This window comes from Rana temporaria, chromosome 1, assembly GCF_905171775.1.
Source record: "Rana temporaria chromosome 1, aRanTem1.1, whole genome shotgun sequence".
In the NCBI taxonomy this organism is placed as follows: Eukaryota; Metazoa; Chordata; class Amphibia; order Anura; family Ranidae; genus Rana; species Rana temporaria.
The window spans coordinates 164,001,688-164,016,646 of record NC_053489.1 but is presented as its reverse complement, the minus strand read 5'-3'; the positions used below and the strand labels follow the sequence as shown (position 1 = coordinate 164,016,646).

At 43.0% G+C, this 14,959-nt stretch overlaps 1 protein-coding gene across 1 annotated transcript in view; it reads left to right on the top strand.

The window, feature by feature from the left end:
* Window positions 1-13,666, top strand: part of KREMEN1 (kringle containing transmembrane protein 1) — a 197,545-nt gene extending 183,879 nt beyond the window's left edge. The window contains exons 7-9 of the mRNA XM_040345493.1: window positions 5,539-5,697; window positions 8,031-8,115; window positions 12,649-13,666. Coding sequence (XP_040201427.1) covers window positions 5,539-5,697; window positions 8,031-8,115; window positions 12,649-12,808 — 404 coding nt within the window. The 3' untranslated portion in view covers window positions 12,809-13,666. The remainder of the gene's footprint in view (window positions 1-5,538; window positions 5,698-8,030; window positions 8,116-12,648) is intronic.
* The last annotated feature ends 1,293 nt before the right edge of the window (window positions 13,667-14,959 follow it).

The window sequence follows — 14,959 nt, the reverse complement described above, 5'->3', positions numbered from 1 at the left end:
CTCATTGCTCATGAATAGACAAGCATCATGCACATAGTTTGTCATGTATGTTTTAACAGCTGTTCAAACTTGAACGCCACAGAGCTACACGGATGTAAAACAAGTCTGGTCTTTTTCAACTACAAGAATGTGTGTTTAATCTAGAAAGTCTTCTGTTGTGGGGGCTTTCAGTAGCTTCCAAGGTGTAACGTTTCGTATTTCTTTGAGGTGGTTGCTCATTGAAGGATCAATTATCTTCTATTGTGCCCCGCCTTACCTATGAACTAAAAGGAGCAGGCAGCTGCAGAGGGCATTATTGTCTGGTATCTTGGATATGAAGAATATTGCAGAATAAAAGAACTGCAGTATTCTTTTTAACCAGTCAAGCATAAATGTCTCTCCTGAGTCCCACCAGGTGTGCTTAACATAGATTGGATACCAGAGTTTTTATATTCCATTAACCGAAAATGCTTCAAGCCAGCTCAGTAGGAGATAGTTAACACATTGGTCAACATTTTCAGTGTTGATGATTGCAGCTGTTTGTAAAGTACAGGTTAGGTCAGGGGTGCCCAACCAGTGGCCCGCGGAGCCCTCTGATGTGGCCCGTGGAGCCCTCTGATGTGGCCCCTGGAGCCCTCTGATGTGGCCCGCGACCTCCTGCTCTGGGATGGAATAGAATAGAATACTGTTAATAAAGGGTAGAAGAAGATCCTGGACTGCCGCACTCCTTAAAACGATGTCTTTATTGTACAAATAAAATCCAAAAAACAACCAAAGAGATGCAGTCAAAATGAAGTGAGCAACAGGAAAAAGGTGGCTGACATGTTTCACATCATGTGATACTTACTCGTAGCTAGTGAACAATGTCCAATGCACCTGTGTATAGCCAGCACCCTTTTGGTTTAGTGGGACGGAAGCAAAGCCAAGGGATCAGCGGTTTTTAGAGCGGTATCATCTCTCACTGTTATTAAAGGGGTTGTAAAGGTTTGTTTTTTATTTTCTAAATAGGTTCCTTTAAGCTGGTGTATTGTTGGTTCTCTTACCTTTTCTTTCGATTCCCCTTTTAAATGTTTTTTTTTTCTTTGTCTGAATTTCTCACTTCCTGTGTCTCCTCGGTAAGCTTGCCCCCATCATTCGAGCCATTCTGGCTTGGGGTTAGTCAGCGTGCTCACCCCCTTCCTTGGGACTACATCCCTGCGGGGAGACGCTAAAAAAAAAGTATAGTTGGCAGTGTCCGTGTCCGCTCTGCATATACAGAGCAGACACGGACCTGCAATCCGCCCGCTCCGCTCATTGTGTACCAAGTTGCTTAAGTGGCCCTCGCTCTTCAAAAGGTAGGGCACCCCTGCGTTAGGTGGTGCCACATTCCACTGTAGGTGTCATATGCAAAGTAATTAAGTCATGTGCACAGCGGTAACTTCAACTTCATACAGCAGTTAGATCCGGCACCTAGTGGGACAGATACCACCATGCTATTGATTATATGTTGTTTTTTTTCTGAAAGTTTTACATGGGGCTTTTTTTGTCTGAGAATAGGCACTGGAGCTCATCCTCCTGCACCCCCCCCCCAACCACGGGGGGGGCTGGTTTGGTGATAAGGCGCGTTGTGCGTGCCATGTCATAGGGGCATAGGGTGCTTGTGGACAAATTTCACTGCCCCAGTGCACAGTGGGGGGGTTTTATTGTTAAATAAAACCAAGAGTGCATAACACACAAAGTGCAGGCAATCAGGAGTGTGCTATGTATAGAGTGCAGAGTTCAGGGGTGCACTATGTACATATTGCATAGTTTAGGAGGGCATTACACACAGAGACCAGGGTTCAGGAGTGTGTTACCTACAGATTTCAGGGTTCAGAAGTTCACTATGCAAAGCGTTCAGGAGTGTGGAGTTCAGGAGTGCGTTACACACAGAGGAGCATGCTAAGTACAGAGTGCATGGTTCAGGAGCATGCTACGTACAGAGTTTAGAATTCAGAAGTGTGCTACATACAGAGTGCAGACAAATATTGTGAGGTACAAATGGGACTTTGAAGGCAACACAGAAATTAAAAAACTGAATGGATAAAATCATAACATATTATTATACATAGTACACACGATCGGTCAAACAGATGAGAACGGTCTGATGGACTGTTTTCATCGGTCCAAATCGATCGTGTGTGGGCCCCATCGGTTATTTATCCATAGGTTAAAAAAAAGCAATCTTGTTTTAAATTTAACCGATGGATACCTAACCGATAGAAAAAAACGATCGTCTGTAGGCACGTCCATTGGTTAAAAATCCACGTATGCTCAGAATCAAGTCGACGCATGCTTGGAAGCATTGAACTTCGTTTTTTTCAGCACGTCGTTGTGTTTTTTACGTCACCGCGTTCTGACACGATCGTTTTTTTAACTGATGGTGTGTAGGCACGACTGACCATCAGTCAGCTTCATCGGTTAACCGATGAAAACGGTCCATCAGACCGTTTTCATCGGATGGACCCATCGTGTGTACAGGCCTTTATAATAACTCTGAAACCAGCAGGAAATATATAGATTGACAAAGAGGGAGAAAGATTGTATTTAGGAAGGTCCTGGAAATTTCTCTTTGCTCCAGGGTTCTATTATTTGACTGCCTGATTCTTTGATCCTGAGATATTCAGCATAATTTAACCATTAGTGGTATGTCTATCCACCAGATGGCTGTTAAAGCTTCAACATACACTCACTGGCCACTGTATTGGGTGCACTTGTTCAATTGCTTGGTATCATAAATTGCTAATTATCCAATCACATGGCAGCAACTCAATGCATTTGGGCACCTAGACGTGGTGAAAAAAAAATAAATGTCATGTTCAAATTTTCCATCAGGCTGATTGTACACAAGTTTATCAATATATATATATATATATATATATATATATATATATATATATATATATATATATATATATATACACACACACACAATATATGGGTCAAAATTCGATCCATGTATGGCTGGCCTTAGGGGAAGGAAAACTGACCTTTACAGACCACTTGCTGAAGAAAGGGGATTTAAGTGACTTTGAACGTGGCTTGTTTGTCGGGCTGTTCTAAGAGGGACTAAAAGGTGGTAGGCTTAGAAAGTCTGGTAGTAAGGGACTGCATTCATTCCACTTCCAATCTTCTGGTCACAAAAGCTATTATAGTAACATTTATCTGAAAGGGTCAGTTTTCCTCCCCCTAAGGATACATACATGGATCGAATTTTGACCCATTGTATATATCGATCAACTTGTGTACAATCAGCTTGTTGGAAAATTTGAACATGACATTTATTTCTTTTTTTGGCACGAGGTTCCACCCAAAATCCATACCAGACCCAAAGGGCCTGGTATGGATTGGGAAGGGGACCCCACAATTAATACCCGCTTAACCACAGCACATAAGTCATGCAGTGGGTGCATTTTGTGCCACTTGCCTGCAAACGAAGCCTGCACTGTCCCCGATGTCCCCACTGCTGGCCGCGTCCATCTTCACCCCTCCAACTCTGTGACTGTCATGTGACGTCACTCCCGCGCATGCAAGCAGTAGCCGACGGTCACGGCACGTTGCTGATGAAAGGGAACGATTGTGCCCTTTCTTTGGTGCGCATGCGTCGATGATGGTGGCACAAGCATATATGGCAAATATCTCCTAAACTGTGTAGGTTTAGGAGATATTTCTAGTACCTATAGGTAAGCCTTATTATACAACCACTTTAAATGACATTTATTAAAATCTAAAATCGGGAGGTATATCACAACTCCAGTTTGCACAAATTATTATATCGCTCTATTACATTTTAAGAAATACTCATTCACTTTTAGCAAACTTTAAGGGCCAGATTCAGCATTGAATTACGCCGGTGTATCTATAGATACGCCGCGTAAATTCAAAGCTGCGCCGGCGTATCTTTTTTCTGTATTCAGAAAGCAAGATACGCCGACATTAGCCTAAGATCCGACTGGCGTAAGTCTCTTACACCGTCGTATCTTAGGGTGCATATTTACGCTGGCCGCTAGGTGGCGTAGAATATGCAAATGACCTAGATACGCCGATTCACAAATTTACGTACGCTCGGCGCTATTCTTTTACGTCGTTTACGTTAGGCTTTTTCGGCGTAAGGTTGCTCCTGCTATTAGGAGGCGCGCACAATGTTAACCACTTCCCGACCTCCTCATGTACATTTACGTCGGCAGAATGGCACGGACAGGCACAATCACGTACCTGTACGTCCTCTGCTAGACGTGGGTGGGGGGTCCGACCGGGACCCCCCCCCCAGTACATGCGGAGGTCGGGTCCGCTCGGGGAGCGATCCGGGACGACGGCGCGGCTATTTGTTTATAGCCGCTCCGTCGCAATCGCTCCCCGGAGCTGAAGAACGGGGCTTCCCCGTGCTTCACTGTGTCGGCGCATCGATCGCGTCATTCCCTTTATAGGGAAGACACGATCGATGACGTCATTCCTACAGCCACACCCCCCTACACTAGTAAACACACACAAAGTAAACCCTAACTCCTACAGCGCCCCCTGTGGTTAACTCCCAAACTGCAACTGTCATTTTCACAATAAAGAATGCAATTTAAATGCATTTTTTGCTGTGAAAATGACAATTGTCCCAAAAATGTGTCAAAATTGTCCGAAGTGTCCGCCATAATGTCGCAGTCACGAAAAAAATCGCTGATCGCCGCCATTAGTAGTAAAAAAAATAAAAATGCAAAAAAACTATCCCCTATTTTGTAAACGCTATAAATTTTGCGCAAACCAACCGATAAACGATTATTGCGATTTTTTTTACCAAAAATAGGTAGAAGAATACGTATCGGCCTAAACTGAGGAAAAAAAAAATTATATATGTTTTTGGGGGATATTTATTACAGCAAAAAGTAAAAAATATTGCATTTTTTTCAAAATTGTCGCTCTATTTTTGTTTATAGCGCAAAAAATAAAAACCGCAGAGGTGATCAAATACCACCAAAAGAAAGCTCTATTTGTGGGGAAAAAAGAACGCCAATTTTGTTTGGGAGCCACGTCGCACGACCGCGCAATTGTCTGTTAAAGCGACGCAGTCCTGAACTGTAAAAACCCCTTGGGTCTTTAGGCAGCAATATGGTCCGGGGCTTAAGTGGTTAAGTATGCGCCGTTCGTAAAAAACGTCAATCACGTCGGGTCACCAAGAATTAACATAAAACACGCCCCCTCATCCACATTTGAATTACACGCGCTTACGCCCGCCCCATTTACGCTACGCCGCCGTAACTTAGAAGGCAAGTGCTTTGTGAATACAGCACTTGCCTCTCTAACTTATGGCGGCGTAGCGTAAATACGATACGCTACGCCGCCATAACATTGCGTGCCCCTACCTAAATCTAGACCATAGTCTTTTTAAATCTGGTGTGTGATGTAATTTAGTTAAGCAACAGTGGCTGCCAACAACTTAAAAATGTGACATATGCCTTACAATAAGCTTGATGGAACCATGACATATCCTTGATTCTAATGTGCATTATCCCTTTTCTCTGCTTTTTTTTTTATTTGCTTTTATTTGTACAGCATTCAAAGAAAGAACTGTGGAGAAACCTCAGTTATCCAACCAGACACAGACAGAGCTGATAACTCAGACAGCCAACCTCAGTATCAATGCAGCACGGTCTTCAAAGATCCTTTATGTCATAACAACCAGTCCTAGTCAGCCAACTGGTCAAGTGCCAGGTAAGACATTTCCAGTTCTCTGAATCGACTTAATTGTCCTAGAATAGCAAGAATTGTGGCATGCGTTATCAGTTGCAAAGCAGTCTGTTTTATACTATATATACTTTGTGTTTACTGTATTTATAATTAATAAGCTTACTTTAAATACTAAGCTAACATTGTCTGTTACCTGCACCATGTATTGAAAACATAGGTTAGAAATGCAAGTGCTATTAAGGCCCATCTCCAGGCCAAAATAAAAGGGTTGTAAAGGTACAATTTTTTTCCCCTAAACAGCTTCCTTTACCTTAGTGCAGTCCTCCTTCACTTACCTTATTCTTCCATTTTGCTTTTAAATGTCCTTATTTCTCCTGAGAAATCCTCACTTCCTGTTCTTCTGTCTGTAACTCCACACAGTAACGCAAGGTTTTCTCCCTGGTGTGGAGTGTCGTGCTCGCCCCCTCCCTTGGACTACAGGAGAGTCAGGACGCCCACTCAGGCCTTGTACACACGGTTGGACCAAACCGATGAGAATGGTCCGACGGACCGTTTTCATCGTTTCACCGCTGAAGTGGCCTGATGGCCTGATGTGCGTACACACCATCGTTCCAAAAACCGATGGGGTCAGAACGCGGTTACGTCAAACACACGACGTGCTGAATAAAACGAAGTTCAATGCTTCCAAGCATGCGTCGACTTGATTCTGAGAATGCGCGGGTTTTGAACCGATGCTTTTCTGTACTAACCATTGGTTTGGACCAATCGGGCAGCGGTCCATCGGTTTGGTTTTGAAGCATGTTTTAAAATTTTGGACCAAAGGAAAACAGACCGATGGGCTATACACACGGTCGGTTTGGACCGATGAAACTGAACCTCGGTCCATTCTCATCGGTTTTGTCCGCCCCTTTCTCTATCTGCAATGTAGAGAGAGTCCTGACTCTCCTGTAGTCCAAGGGAGGGAGCGAGCACAACACTCCACACCAGGGAGAAAGCCTTGCATTACGGTGTGGAGTTACAGACAGAAGAACAGGAAGTGAGGATTTCTCAGAAGAAATAAGGACATTTAAAAGCAAAATCGAAAGATGAGGTAAGTAAAGGAGGACTTCTGTCTGTAACTCCACACAGTAATGCAAGGCTTTCTCCCTGGTGTGGAATGTCATGCTCGCCCCCTCCCTTGGACTACAGGAGAGTCAGGACGCCCACTCAGGCCTTGTACACACGGTTGGACCAATCCGATGAGAATGGTCCAACGGACCGTTTTCATCGGTTCACCGCTGAAGTGGCCTGATGGCCTGATGTGCGTACACACCATCGTTCCAAAAACCGATGGGGTCAGAACGCGGTGACGTCAAACACACGACGTGCTGAATAAAACGAAGTTCAATGCTTCGGTTCGGTTTTGAAGCATGTTTTAAAATTTTGGACCTAAGGAAAACAGACCGATGGGCTATACACACGGTCGGTTTGGACCAATGAAACTGAACCTCGGTCCATTCTCATCGGTTTTGTCCGACCGTGTGTACGGGGCCTAACACACAGCCCCTTTCTCTATCTGCAATGTAGAGAGAGTCCTGACTCTCCCGTAGTCCAAGGGAGGGAGCGAGCACAACACTCCACACCAGGGAGAAAGCCTTGCATTACTGTGTGGAGTTACAGACAGAAGAACAGGAAGTGAGGATTTCTCAGAAGAAATAAGGACATTTAAAAGCAAAATCGAAAGATGAGGTAAGTGAAGGAGGACTTCTGTCTGTAACTCCACACAGTAATGCAAGGCTTTCTCCCTGGTGTGGAGTGTCATGCTCGCCCCCTCCCTTGGACTACGGGAGAGTCAGGACGCTCTCTAAATTGCAGATAGAGAAAGGAGCTGTGTGTTAGTGGGTGTCAGGCATCTGGGTGGATCCCAACATTAAAGTCAGGATCTTTCGACAGAGTATGGACTAACTGAGTGACATCAGCCGACAGTGGACTTTAGCTCGCTGTCAGCTGAATACGGGTCACATGAGTGCAGAACTAAGTGCAGTCTTGTGACCTACTCCTTCTTTAAGAGATTTTTAAGGTTCAAATAAAGCTTGTCATGGAAATGGCACCCTACAATTTTTTTGGGTGCCTTTCCTATGAGATGTTCAAGAATGTTACATTCAAATAATTGAATTCTAAATAGTCTTAACAGATGTATATTCAGCAAGTTAGCTTTAAAAGGAATACTGACATGCACACTGTGACAATGCACAGCAGCCCTCTACCTTACTGTTCTCAGTAAATACTCATTCTGATCACTGTTATAAGAGAACAGTTTTTTAGAGTCGTGACTACTGTTTGATTCTGATGTACTCTGATTTTTTTTCCCCCTGTAGGCTGGACAGTTTATGCACTTACAGCTCTTCTTATTTTGACCATCATTGCTATTTTGGTAAAAGCGCTTCTTCACCTAAATATGAAGTAAGTAATTTTCATTCTGATCATGCATCTATTTCCCCCTGGCAACATTCTTCCAGCTAATTAGGGGATAGAATTTCATTGCTGGATTATGGAATATATATTTGCAGAAACTGCAGAGGATATTGCTGGGTATTGACAGGGTAGAATGCTTAGAATGATGATTTTCCAAGAAAAGTAAAAGAGTAAGGTATGATGTAGCAGTATACCAAAACCTCAAACATACATCCTTTCCATCTATCCCTTGTGAAATGTAATGATTTCATAAGTGGAGACACTTTGTTGTATGTGTGGTGCAAGTAATGCCTCGTACACACGATCGGAATTTCCGTTGGCCTAAAATCCGATGGAATTTTTTGTCGGAATTCCGTTCAAGCTGTCTTGCATACACACTGTCAGACCAAATTCCGACCGTCCAAAACGCGGTGACGTAAAACACTACAATGAGCCGAGAAAAATTAAGTTCAATTCTTCTGAGCATGCGTGGGTTTTTCTCTGTCGGAGTTGCACTCAGACGATAGGAATTTCCTATCGGTTTTTTTTTCCATCAGAAAAAAATAAAACATGTTCTGTTTCTTAACACCGACGGAAATTCCGATCGTGTGTACGCAGCATAAGACATTCTGGGCCAGATCCACAGTGAGAGTACGCCGGCGTATCTACTGATACGCCGGCGTACTTTCAAATTTCCCGCGTCGTATCTTTAGTTTGAATCCTCAAACCAAGATACGACGGCATCTGGGTTTGATCCGACAGGCGTACGGCTTCGTACGCCTTCGGATCGTAGATGCAATACTTTGGCATCCGCTGGGTGGAGTTCGCGTAGTTTTCTGCGTCGGGTATGCAAATTAGCTATTTCCGACGATCCACGAACGTACGTGCGGCCGTCGCATTCTCTTACGTCGTCTCTAGTCGGCTTTTTCCGGCGTATAGTTAAAGCTGCTTTTTTTGCGGCGTATAGTTAGATTTGCCATGTTAAGTATGGCACGTCGAAATTTCCCGCGTCGAAATTTGAATTTTTTCTTTTTTTTGCGTAAGTCGTCCGTGAATCCGGATGGACGTAAGTCACGTCTAAGTTTAAAAAATGACGTCCTTGCGATGTCATTTCGCGCAATGCACGGCGGGAAATTTCCAAACGGAGCATGCGCAGTTCATTCGGCGCAGGGACCCGCTTCATTTAAATGAAACACGCCCCCTAATCGCCGATTTAAATTCCACCGCCAGAAATACACTACGCCGCCGTAACTTACGGCGCAAAATCTTTGAGGATTTGAAAGAACGCCAGGTAAGGTACGGCGGCGTAGCGTATCTCTGATACACTGCGCGGGTGCAGATCTATGTGGATCTGCCCCTATATGTTTTGCAAATGTCTTTTAACCAATCCTTTTATGTTTTTTTATATTTTATGTTTTCCAAATGTCAAATGACACACTGAAGGCCAAATGTAAGGCAGATGAGCCCTAGTTAGACCATTTTATTTCACTCCATAACACAGAGATACATTACTATTGGAACAGCATTTTACCTATTTTATTTATTATTTTTTTCATTTTAATTCTCTTTAATTTAACTAAAGCAATCTTGCTTTGAAACATGAGTTTCAGGATTTGAGAGAACAAAATGTGTTTGATATTCGTTGTACAATAAAATTAGATAATTGGCCAAAGGTCTCAGTACACTGTGGTACAAAAAAGGGAGAGAGAATGGGATTCCCACCTGATTATAAAGCTGTAGTACTCACTGATATTACCGGGGGGGGGGTGCAATCCAAATGGAATATAACCAAAAAATAAAAATAAGAAAGAGACAGACAGTTGCACACCCTGAAGAGTTAACTACAAATTTTATTAAAGCTATAAGCTATATCAAAAACATATAGAAGGCATAAAAAACTGGTCCCCTATTAATAATAGTTGAACATACCCAGATCATTCCGCATTAGAAAAACCCCAGTAACGGCATGTTCTCAGTACACTGTGCACTGTTACTGGACTGTTTTAATTTATATATAAACTAATTTTAAGTTCATTGCTATGATGCTTCATGACAATAAATAAAATTACAAAATGAAAAAACAAATATTTTTTTGTAGCAAATATATATGGTGAAATCACAGTTGCACTTCAAATGCACACCCATAAGCATATATGTATCTTGTATTTGCCCTACCTTATGTTGTACAGCCCAGGAGATCCCAGCATTAAAATAATTAGTTCCAAGTTGAGTCCCTGGAACTTGTTGAGCTGCCTTTATCTACCTAATTATATAACAAGTAGAATTTCCAATGAAAAAGCAAAGTTTTAGTCACCCACTCCCCAGTGACAAAATGCTGTAGTAAAAATAAGAGAAAAGCCTGTGGGGGGAAAAGATTAGTAAATATACTCGAAGCCCAATTCTGGGCTGCTGTTAAACCTATGAATGCAATGAGGTCCTCTGTGGGTAAGTGGTTCTAAACTTAAAATGTTTTTTACCTTATTGCATTCACTGCTCTAGTTCTGTCCCAGCCGCAGTCAGCCTGCTGCTGTCAGTCAAGCTCCTGTGAGGAGGAATGGCTTACCGGTGCTATGTGTCTATGGATGCGCACAGCCCGGCTCAGAAACTTGCACACATGGATGCCCCCTTAGCACCTCACTTACCTGCTTGTCCAATGATATTGCACAGAGGGGTCCCTTACCTCCTCTTTGGTAGTCCCCTGCCAGCACTGTCCACTTCTCGCTGTTCCAGGTGCCTCCTTAGCACCTTACTTGCACCCAAAGCAGGAAGAAGTAGACAGTGCCAGCGGGGGGACTTCCAAAGAGTAGGTAATGGACCCCTCTGTGCAATATCATTGGACAAGCAGGTAAGTATAACATCTTTTTTTATTAACAAAAATATCCCATAATATTAAGTTAAATGCTTGTGTGGCTAAGGGGGCTAAGGAAAAAGGCACAAATACTTAACTTATTCCTCACTTCACAGAAGCATGAGCTTTCATCCGTTGTCCAACGTTCTGGGTTATGGGCAGGCTCTTGCCATCCTCCCATGCAATGCAGGACTGTTAATCTTGCATTGTGTATGGATTGTAAGGGGAACCCCATGCTAAAATGAAAAACAAAAAAACAGCGTGGATGTCCATCCCCCCAATCCATACCAGAACCTTAGGTTTGCTGAGGCAGGAAAGGAGGGGATGAGCGAGCCCCCCCAATTCATACCAGAACCTTAGGTTTGCTGAGGCAGGAAAGGAGGGGATGAGCGAGCCCCCCCAATTCATACCAGAACCTTAGGTTTGCTGAGGCAGGAAAGGAGGGGATGAGCGAGCCCCCCCAATTCATACCAGACCCTTAGGTTTGCTGAGGCAGGAAAGGAGGGGATGAGCAAGCCCCACCCCCAAACCATAACAAGGGGTGCTTTTGGGTAGGGGGGCTCTGCCTGCCCCCTTGTGATGTCACTGACCCAGCATGCACATGTCGATGACGTCATAATGGGCGGCGTCGCCAGGTGGCCCCACGCCTTAGTAATTTAGGAAATGTCAGACAGTGGAGCTTTTGCACACATCTTTCACACAATTCTTTCTAGGGTGACACTAATATGTTTCTGTGAGGTGGCGTATAAGCAGCTACGCCAGTGAATATGGGATATTCTGCTGTAGTCACTACAGTATAACTGTAATGTTTAGCTGCTGTGGAGAATGTACACATGCACATATAATTTAAAATTTAGATGGCCATACACCAAGAAAATTTGATTTGAAAACTTTAATTTTGGGGCTTTTCGATCTAATGGTTACTGGGGTCAAATCGACATTTTCAACTGCAGTTATGAGAAAATTTGAAGGAGCAAAACTGAAAAAATTCCATGGATTAACAAAATTGTAAATGTTGTTTTCGTTCAGGAAAAAAAAAATTCGACGCTGGTCCGACGTCCATACTTAACATAGGATACGCCTCATATAGCATGGGTCACTTTACGCCGGAAAAAGCCTAATGCAAACGACGTAAAAAAATGCGCCGGGCGGACGTACGTTTCTGAATCCGCATATCTACCTAATTTGCATATTCCTCACGTAAATCGACGGAAGCGCCGCCTAGCGGCCAGCGTAAAAATGCAACTAAGATACGACGGCGTAAGAGACTTACGCCAGTCGGATCTTAGCCAAATTCCGGCGTATCTTGTTTTCTGAATACAGAAAAAAGATACGCCGGAGCATCCTAGAAGTTACGCGGCGTATCAATAGATACGCCAGCGTAACTTCTTTCTGAATCTACCCCTCTGTATTCTGTTGTGCAAATTCAGTTCTGTTTTAACTATAATGATGTGTGTAACTTTAAAATATGGCAAAGCCATTTTTACAATTCTGGTGCTAAAACTGTAAACAAATCATCCTCGTCTGTAGTATTTTGTGGGTAGAAACTGAGAGTGGTTACGAAAAGAGTTACAAAATGTTGATTTTACGAGTCTATATAATATGACTATGGATACAGTGAACACAGACAAGCTACTACATTGGATTGCACGTACAAAAGAAGATTTAATTATATATTTGTCTCCCTCTTCAAGGTCTCAGAGACTGGCATCACCAACCGGTCTGGACAGCTGCCCCCGAGGATCTGCAGGAGAAATATGGAGCATATTCTACAAACCTTCCACATCCATCTACATTTTTCCAAAGAAGATTAAAAGTCCACATGATGATCGTAACCCATTAGTAGGCGAATAATTTGCACTTTAGTCAAGACATTAAGAGCTGCAGATGAACATTTGGAGTTTTCTGTCATCTCTGTTTAATCAATCCATATTTATGATGCTCTGAAATGGACTTTAATCTACGAGGGCTTCCAGCAGAACTCAGAGAATAGACCTGCAACTGTTCAAAGTCCATATAGTCACACGGCTTCTGCAACTAGAACGTACAGTGGAAGCTTGCCATAGACCTACTGTATAGCTAATTGTTATCAGTTTCAGGTCAGACAGAGAGAGCAGGTGGTTCTGGTGGAATGGAAAGAACCACAGCTAATTGCTGCAGGCGTTACATACAATCACCCTAACTCTGCAAAGCAGGGTATCCCATTTTGGAAAGGGACATCTGATTTTAGTTCAGCTCCTCCTTATTTTTTAAATATATTTATGAACTTAAGACTTAAATATGGAGCACCGGAAATAATCTGGTTTTCTGACTGCAATTGCAGTAATGATGGATTTTGTACTGTGTATATTTTTCCATTAAAATAACTTCTGCACACCATAAATCAAAGTTGGACCCATCCTATTATGAGCCAAACAAGAGCAGTTTTCAAACATTCTATAGTTTACATTAATTGTTGCACAGAATGAATGGATACTGTACATGGGACTGTTGCCTACAACATTAATGGGTGTTTTGAATGCCTTCTTCTTTTTATTTTTATTTCTAAAAGGTGCATGAATTGAGTATTAATGCTTATGGGGCCATAACCTAAATCATCATAGGAACACGCACCCGTATTTGGGTTCAGAAGTAAAAGTTACATTCTGTATCATTGTCTTCCTTGGAAGTGTCTGCCAACTTTATGTATAAATAATTTATTTTTTCTTTAAAGTGTGCCTTGCCATTGTTTGATTGTGTGAAGGCCATGACCATCACTGTTATAACAAAGCAGCAGTATAATGTTTGTCCAGTTTGGCCATCGAGGGTGATGATCACTAGGCCTAAAGCCTCGTACACACGCTCGGTTTACTTGAGAAGAACCAGCAAGAAAACTGCTGGCAGAGCTTTCTTGCCGAGTAAACCGAGCGTGTGTACGAGGCTTTCAGGTTTCTCGACAAGAAAACTGCCCAGAATCTAGACAAGAAAAATAGAGAACATGTACAGGGCTTAAGACTAGGGGCCAGATCCACAGCCAGCCGCCGTAACTTAAATATTGCCATTTAAGTTACACTGCCGGAAAATTTCTACCTAAGTGCCCGATCCACAAAGCACTTACCTAGAAATTTTCGGCTGTGTAACTTAAATCCGGCCGGCGCAAGGCGTTCCTATTCAAATGGGGCGAGTCCCATTTAAATTAGGCGCGCTCCCACGCCGGCCATACTGCGCATGCTCACGACGTAATTTTCCCGACGTGCTTTACGCGGTTTTACGTTGCGCTGGGTTTTGAGAATCGCGACGGGCGTAAAAAAAAAATACGAGTTGCGGCGGGAAAAAAAAAATAAAAAAAAAAAAGACGGCGAAGCGGGATAGAAGAGTCTACTTTTACAAGGCCTAAACAGTTTAGGCCTTGTAAAAGCAGCCCTAATTTTACGATTGCAAACTAATACTTACGGAGAAAAAACGAAGCTGAAAAGCTTTGTGGATCTCCGTAAGTGCTAATTTGCATACCCGAAGCGGCATTTCGACTCGAAATGCCCCCAGCGGCGGATGCGGTACTGCATCCTAAGATCCGACAGTGTAAGTCCCTTACACATGTCGGATCTTCTGCCTATCTATTGGAAACTGATTCTGTGGATCAGTTCCAAAGATAGAAACAGGGATACGACGGCGTATCAGTAGATACGCCGGCGTATCCCTTTTGTGGATCTGGCCCTGTGTGTTTGAGCCTTGGATGGATTTTTAAGATGTGAATGGCTTTATACAATCAAAGTTTATTTTTCTGCAAAGCTGATTTTATCTCCTTATGGTGGAGTGACACCATAACAATATCGCACTATGTATTCAACAAGAGTTTTTTTATAGTGTGGGATTAGCACTAGTGTTGGTACTGTTAAAATCAGGATATGCAACCCCACTTTTGGTTACAATATTCCCACTATGGTAACAGATGCCATTGTCAGACATCACAGTGAACCTAAAGACCAGTATTGTTTCCAGACAATTTCAGAGAGTCAAAAATGGATG